The sequence below is a fragment of the Clytia hemisphaerica genome, unplaced genomic scaffold (assembly GCF_902728285.1).
Source record: "Clytia hemisphaerica strain Z4C2 unplaced genomic scaffold, Clytia hemisphaerica genome assembly, whole genome shotgun sequence".
Taxonomy (NCBI): Eukaryota; Metazoa; Cnidaria; class Hydrozoa; order Leptothecata; family Clytiidae; genus Clytia; species Clytia hemisphaerica.
The window spans coordinates 940388-948672 of record NW_027103286.1 but is presented as its reverse complement, the minus strand read 5'-3'; the positions used below and the strand labels follow the sequence as shown (position 1 = coordinate 948672).

The 8285-nt window shown below is 34.9% G+C and overlaps 1 protein-coding gene across 1 annotated transcript; it reads right to left on the bottom strand.

The window, feature by feature from the left end:
* Positions 1-251: 251 nt before the first annotated feature.
* On the bottom strand, positions 252-5436 carry LOC136806132 (small ribosomal subunit protein uS19-like). The gene is made up of 3 exons (XM_067062701.1): positions 5351-5436; positions 4899-5228; positions 252-403 (listed from the first exon to the last, which is right to left on the bottom strand). The coding sequence occupies exons 1-3, from the start codon at positions 5351-5353 to the stop codon at positions 290-292; spliced, it is 447 nt and encodes a 148-aa protein (XP_066918802.1). The 5' UTR covers positions 5354-5436; the 3' UTR covers positions 252-289.
* Between the last annotated feature and the right edge of the window lie 2849 nt (positions 5437-8285).

Genomic DNA, 8285 nt, shown 5'->3' with positions numbered 1-8285 from the left:
CTATGATTTTAGCATAAGACCGTCATATTTGTCCGAAAAACACACGAAAGTGTCCGAAAAAAAAGGAACCTGAACCTGTTTTTTTGATTCCCCTACCCCTTAGCATTCTAAAATTGTATAACAAGTGCTTTGACTAAAAAGTAGAGTGACCTCAAAAAATGCTAGCAAAGCGTTCAGAATATCAGACAACAGGCTTTTTGGCCTTACGGTCGGAGATATAACAAAGCCTAGAATGAAGTTGAAACAGTCTGTTTTGGTTTTATAAATATATTTCGTGGACCATCGCCATCTATTTCAATGGGATAAATCTTGAAGAATGAGTAGCACCAATACCAGGTCGACCGTGACGAACAGGTTTGTATGTCATTGAGAATTCTCCGAGGTAATGTCCGATCATCTCAGGCTGCAAATAAAAATAAAGAAAGGTCACAAATCAAACATTTATATATAAACTGTGTTCAACAACCAAACTTGCATTTAAATCTTCCTGGAAGAAACCTAGGCTTAACTCTTAGAAATATAAAACACGAAAAAAAGGATCGATGTCTCAAACATTACGAAACTACATACATTGAAAAGCATGCAGCTTTCTGAGATGTTGAGATTGCTCTCTGCAAAAGTTACATTCCGCTTCGTATTAGGATCAAAGAGGATGAAAAGTATTGCAGTCTATCATAAGGGAAATAATGTTCGACCTTTTAAAGAATACTCAAAGGATTTATAATGACGTTTACTACGGTGGTGGTGTGACGAAAAATCGAAAAAAATTTACTACCCAGGGTAGTTAAATGCTAAAATAGGTGGTATCTATGTGTTAAATGTTGAAAAAATTTTACTACCTGGGTAGTTAACCCTATTTTTATCAGGGGGGGTGTTTTCCACCAGGCTGGCACTCTTTTGCTAATAGCTCACTGAAAAATTTTTTTAACACTCTGAAAGTTCTTGACTTTTGATATAATCCTATTAGCAGCATGTATACCAAATTTTACAATTATACACCGACCAGATCAGGTTTTATGACTTTTTTGTGCAGGCATATCATAAAATCCAGCTAAAACCCTGTAAAATCCAAAAATCTTAAATTTAGCATAACTTTTGATCTAGTCATCCAACTGACTTCAAATTTTGACAGGTTTTAGGTATCAATAATAAATTCTAAAAAAATTTTAAAAAATTTTCAAAAACTGCTGACGTCATCAAAAAATGACGTCCATTGTTTTTTTTTGAAAAAAATTTACTCATTTTCTGCATGGATTTTAAAGGTCAATTTATATTAGTATGTTTAAAACCGGCAAATATGCAAATGTTAAAGATATTTATTTTGGCTTTTAGAAATTCAAAACAGAATTGAAAAATCTCCATTCGTTCAAATTTAATTGCTATTTTATTGAATAGTACTTTTTCATTGGTCAGCGATAAATGTGAAAGTTTGTGATGACGTCACCACCTTTATGATGACGTCATCAACCCAAATTTTTTTCTATGAACTCCTTTTATGGTAGAGAACATTTCTGCCAAATTTCAAGTCCATATCATTTATAGATCAAAAGTTATGCAAGGCTGGTGGAAAACACCCCCCCTTGAGAATACAAAATCAGAAAAAGCCTGATAATAATAGGGTTAAAACTGGTAAAATTAGCAAATTTTAGCTATTTCTGTAATTATTTTAATTTTTTGGATGACTTTTCTGAAAAAATCTGAAAATTTTTATAATTTGAAAAACATTTCCTTGGAAAGTTGTTTGCTGCAAACAAAAAATTCTCGAAATTTTTGTTAATATAAAAAAGACTTTAATTCTAAGGACAAAACATTAATTTTTGCACTAAGTGAAAAATGTGTCACAGAAATGATCATTTTTTTAGCTTTTTGTAAAATCAGTCCAAAAAGCAACCAAAAAATAGGTGGTCTCCATGACAAATTGTCCCAAAAACTTTTACTACCAGGGTAGTAAAATACCTCTTCCAAGAGTCTGGGTGGTGGTATGTAAAAATTTGTAAAAATCCTTTTACTACTCATTTAAGGCTCAAAAGGCCAATTTCTTAGGAAACATTGAGGCTGCTTGGTGAAAATAGTTTCTTAAAAAAAACAAACGTGTATTGTACTTGGTATCGTGTGATAACTATTACTAAATATAAAACAACTCTTTGTTACACAGCTTTTGAAGCTTCAAACAATTTAGAATATTTGAGCTTTCAGTGACTGCAGTTTAATCTCTGTGCATTTCAAAAAGTAAAGGTAATGGCAAATACCTTCCTTGAGACTAATAGCACAATATTTGATTGACTACATCTACAGGGAGATCTTCAGAATGCAGTTACAAAATTCCTTTAGTCAATTGAAGGCCCAGATTGTATTTGGGTGGCTAACAAATAAGGTCAATTTGAGGGTGTATTTAAATGTTACCAAGCCTGAAAACTTATCTTACTATTTTTTTATATTCTGTGATTCTCTAAGCTTCCAGAGAAAATCAAAAGGCGAGGGGAGGGCATGGCATTTAGTATAAAAGTGTATTTTAAATTCAAACTCATCCTCAAAGTTATAGCGCCTTGTATCATGATGCAGAATCAAGAGATTGTGGTGAAGGACCGTCTACATTATAAACACAAAAAAAAGGGCTGTTTATTTTCGATTTTCAATATACCTTATTGGTATATATTTTCGCGTGTTACAAATTTTCGCTTCGAAAAAACGTGTTTCGCGTGTATTAAATTTCGCGATTACCGACTTCTGGAAAATTTTTGCGTGTATTAAATTTCGCGATTCACTAAACTAGGTATTTTCAGAAAGTGAAATATAAAGCAAGAAAAAGACTGATTTTGCTTGAAACACAACGTTTTTGATGTAAAAATACTAAGAAACATTTTTTCGTGTGTATTTAATTTTGCAATTTTGTAATTTTGAACAATTTAAACAGTATTAAATTTCGCGAAAATTGACCAAAAAACTCGCGAAATTAAGTACCCGCGAAAATTTGTAACACGCGAAAATATATACCAATAAGGTAGATTTGATTTCTACCCAACACAAAGTTTAATTAAAAATCTATTTTTCCAATGTTTTTCTACCAACTGACTGATTTACCTAAATCGACGCAAACACAAGTTGTTTGTGATTGAGGCCTAAATCCTTCGGCAAAACAAGTTCAAAAATATGCGATTCAACAGTTTTGTACTATCAGTGACAGTTATTATAATTCACGTGCGTTTGGTTTGGGAACGCGAAAATTTGCAAAGAATAATAAACCTAAAAATAGTTTTTTAAACACTTTTTTCCACCGAAAAACAAATAAATTTTATAGACTTACCTTCCCCAAACATTGAAGAAGCCTCTACTAATTAAAATAAATGAGATAAGATAAAACCTTAAAATCAACCAAAATTTACAACCTTTCGTCCAAAGCAAAAGACGTGCTTTTCTCGCCGCCATCTTGTTTCAGAATGAGAATTCTAGAGAATTCCATTCGGTTCCAGCTCCCGCAGGATTTGAGTAATGTGACATCTCTATTGAAAACCCCGCGCAGAATAAAATATAAATACAGGGCGTCACACTACTGGCTACAGGAACTGAAAGCAAGCAATTAAGGCCAATATTTTTAGTTTTTCTGAAGGACAAAAGGTATAGGAAGCTTTACTGAAGGATTTTAATTCTCTTACCCCCGGGTTGGGCCCCCCTGATGTGAGCAAGGGAACCATGTTGGCCACCCCTACTGAAAATTTCAGATCAAAACAAACAAGGAATTAATTCCTGTAACTCAAAGAAAATTGGACAAAGCTGGTTTTTGACTGTTTTTGATCCTATAGTGTTATTTGTTGGTAAAAGTTATGCAATTTATGTTTGGATTTCTAGAAAGCTTACCCATTCATTGTCAATATATTTTTTATTTGAAAGTAATCTCTTCATGGAATAAAAAGATATAGTCAAATGTTGTAGGGTCGTTTTTCAAAAAAATTTTGCCAAAATCGATTTTCGCATTTTGGAATTTTACCCTACGCAAACGCACGTGAATTATGGGGCAGACATATGAAAAGCTAGTTAAGTTGCTTTGAAAATCATGTCCAAGATGTCAGTTCTAATCATACCAGACGGTACTAATCAATATATATTCCACAATAGAGTTCTGAGTATCAAAATTTCAAAAAAATTGTGAGTATTCGTTCACTTTCTTAACAACCCTTCAAAGACTCGATGACTGTTCTAGTACTTTGATTTTTATTGATTACGTTCGATTAGTTTGATAACCAATTATTATATATTATATATGTCTTTAAGAAAAACCAAAAACATTGATTAACTCGACGTTTAATACACCTTATCGGAAATTCCACAAAAACAATTGCGCTAAAATGGATCCGTTGAAATTGGGAGGTAAACATAAATGGTAGCGAGAGTAGCGACGGTATGGCCAGCAATCCATGGAGTACGCTCGCGTAGTACAGCCCAGCTTCAACACTACATTTCCGTCACGTAAATATACTACATGAATTCTGTACCTGTATAAAAGATCCTGCACAAAATAAGAACTCATTTGCTTATATCTGGCTTGTTTATGTTCCTAAAAATACACTGAATTTGAAAAAAACAAACAAAACAAAGCTTTCAAGATTGTAGCAGAAGCTATCAGAAAGAGAAAAACAACAACTTCGGTGGTTCTTCAGTTGATTTGGAGGCTCTATTGGCATCATTATTTTGGGTGTTTTGTAAGGCTTTTTGCCTGAAAATCGCAATATCGAGCTTTGTTTACCTCCCAAAAAGTGTTCATAGCAACAACGCGAGGAGGTGGAATTTCCGATAAGGTGTATTGTGATCGAAGTAGATGCACCTTCTCTGAAAAATCTTCATACCAAAACCATTAGGCCACGACGTCGTATTAGGCCTGACAGGGAAAGAATTTACTTTACCTTGATTTCAACTTGATTAAAGGTTTTTCCATTGTGAACACCAACAATACTGCCAATCATGTCCGGTAATACAATCATGTTACGTAAGTGAGTTTTGACGACAGCTGGTTTTTCCATTGGAGCAGCTTCTTTCTTAGCCTTTCTCAATTTCTTCATCAAAGCCAATGGCTTCATTTTCAATCCACGACCAAATCTCCTTCTGGCACGGGCATGGACTAAGTCCATGAGTTGTTCGCTGGACAAGTCCAAGAGTTGATCAAGATCAACACCACGGAATGAGAACTTTTTGAAGGTTCTCTTCTTCTTCAACTCAGCAGCTGCGGTGGGATCCTAAACATCAAAAAATAGCAATAATCAATATCAAAAGCCATCCAGTTACTCCAAGGTTCCATATCGGTATTCATGAGGTCAGCGATCAGCGAGATAAATCATGATAGAAAGCAAATAAATACCATTTTGGCCTTGAGTTTGGAGAATCCAGCGAAAAAAGAAACTTCGACGCAGCTAGAACTGCAATCTTTATTTTTGAAAACATACACAAAGTTGCCGGCAGACGAGACTGTTAGAGGCGGGAAGAGGCGGTGGATATATCTCCGCCCTAATGACGTACCTTTTTTTCTTTCCTTTCTATGACAACAGGTTGTTGATTAGCTATTTTGAATCCAATGAAACGAGGTTTTTTAACTTTCATAATGGTATCTATGCTGCGGCAAATTTTCACTCACGCTTTCACTGCTCATTTTTGGTGTTTCGTTGTTCTTTTCTGACATGGGGTACAAACCTTACTTAGTCATCAAATCTTTAATCAGCTCACAAATTCACAGTGTCGCTTAAACCCTGTCTTCGTTTTTTTTGCCTCAGCCTCTATTTCTTTTGGAATATAATATAATTCTAAAGTAAACAGGGCTAAATAAAGACTTCTAAATTCTATTTTTATTTTTTATTTTCGTTTTTTCACCCAATTTCCATTATTGGGAAAATATCTAAAATTCGTAAAAATTGCAAAACTAATTGACAAACGCAAAAATCCACTTGCTATTAAAGGTATTCCACTCAAATTCAGTCAGTTGGTTATATCCAGACGATCTCAATCGAACAGAATCGACGATCGAACCAGTCGAACCAAATCGAACGCAATCGACCGATTGAAATTCGATATCTCAATCGAACGTCAAAATTCTGGGTAATATTCGATTGGTTCGATTGTTGTTCGACTGGTTCGATCGTCGATCGATTCCGTTCGATTGAGATCGTCTGGCTTTATTTCTTGCAGCTTCCCAACATCCAAGCTCTCAAACATCACAAGCCGAATGAAATTACTTTCGATTTCCCGTAGAAATTATGCAATGAACAATCCGGGGGTCAATGAATCGATGATTGAACGCAATCGAACATCAATCGAGTGCAATCGAATATCAATCGAATCTGAAAATTTCGGTAACATTCGATTGAGATTCGATTGCGTTCGACAATTGAATTTCAATCGGTCGATTGCGTTCGATTTGGTTTGACTGGTTCGATCGTCGATTCCGTTCGATTGAGATCGTCTGGTTATACGGTTATATTGATTGGGAATGATTTGAAAGTTAACTTTTTTTATTGACAATTGAGTGAGAGAGTATCTGGTCTATTAACACAGAGATTGAATATACCAGCATACTTGTTGGTGGAGACCCTGTTTTCATAGACCTTTTTTTAAAGAGGCAGCCATGTTGAATAATTATGTACTCCAGCATAAAAACAATGATACAGCCATGCATAATTTTTAAAATATGCATGATACAGTAATTATGCATAGCTGTATCATTATTTTTATGCTGGAATAAATAATTATTCAGCATGGTTGCCTCTTTAAAAAAAGGTCCATTGAGCCACAATCACAAATAACTTGTGTTTTGTGTCCAGACGGTACTAATCGATAATGGAATGCTCGAAGTAATCGAATAATGACCACTCCACTTATCGATTAACAATCGAATGTCGAGTATCAAAATTTCAAAAAAATTGTGAGTATTCGATCAATTTCTTGACAACCCTTCGAAGACTCGATAACTGTTCAAGTACTTTGATTGTTATTGATTACTTTTGACAACTTCGATAATCAATTGATTACTTGGATAACCAATTAATTACTATGATCTATCTTTAAAGGCCAGGCTCCGCTTTCATGCGACATGAACAAAAACTTTTGACGTTTTTGTAATGTCATTCATTTGTTGGTTGAAAAATGAAGCAATTCCATTGGTCGAAATTAACGTAACGGATGAAAAAAGTTCAACTTTTTTTTTTGTTTGCGCGAAACTTTTTTATGACGTAATCTTTTCTTCAGGCAAAAAAGGTCAAGAAAAGAACTGTCGCCCATTTTGCGCGAAAGTGGGGATTGGCCTTAAGAAAAACCGAAAAAAATGTCCTAAAACCAAAGCACAAAAAGAAGGCCTATCATAAAGATTGACCCTCTTATTTCCCAGCCATTTCGCCTGCCATTTTGTGTGCCTTCGCTCTGGGTTTCCTCAAGTAACTCATATCGCGCGTTCTGATTGGTCGGAGAAAACGAAAGTGGTTTTAGCGCGTGAATAGCGTGTTTTAATTGGCCGAAATAAAGTTTGTTTCAGATTATTTTGACACACTGCTAGTGGAAACATATTTGATAAAATCGAAGGCTGGAAGGTATTATCTAAGGTACAGTATTCAATATGATCGAAGGTAATTGAAAAGTAATCAAAATGATTGACCAAATCGAAAATGGTTTGAAGAAAATGCCATAATTTGGAGTCGAGTGAGTATTCAATCACCAATAATATTGATAGGTGGTCACTGACCACCTTCAATTATTATCGGTCATTATTGATTACTTCGATCACAATCGAACATTCGATTAGTACCGTCTGGTTGTGTCGTCTGACCGGCTGATAATCTTTCTTAATTTTCTGGCAATTAATCTGAGTCCAGAAATTGCAAAATTGTGGGAATTTTTTAAAATCCCATCCTTTGCTTCACCCCCATCCTATCTTTACTTCAATCGCATGTTACATTATTTTACGGAAGAATTCATTTTCAAAATGTAAAGGAGATAATATCCAACCCTTTCCTATAGGTTTGCAGAAATGTGTTATTATCTCACTAGTCATAAAAACAGAGCTATGCCACATTTAAAAAAAGAGGGGCCGTATCTTTGATCTTGAAATCCAAGGACCGCATTGGCGGACGGTCTACCGTGAAGTCAGGCAACTTGCTGCATCAGTGGAGGGAAACTTGCATAGCCATCAAATGACTGACCAATCAAAGCAGCAAAATTTCAAAACAATTGAGCTAAGCAGCTCCGCTCCACTGGATGATTGTCCCCATTTAACATTGAATAGTTGATAATTGGCTTTAGGAAGTCATAAA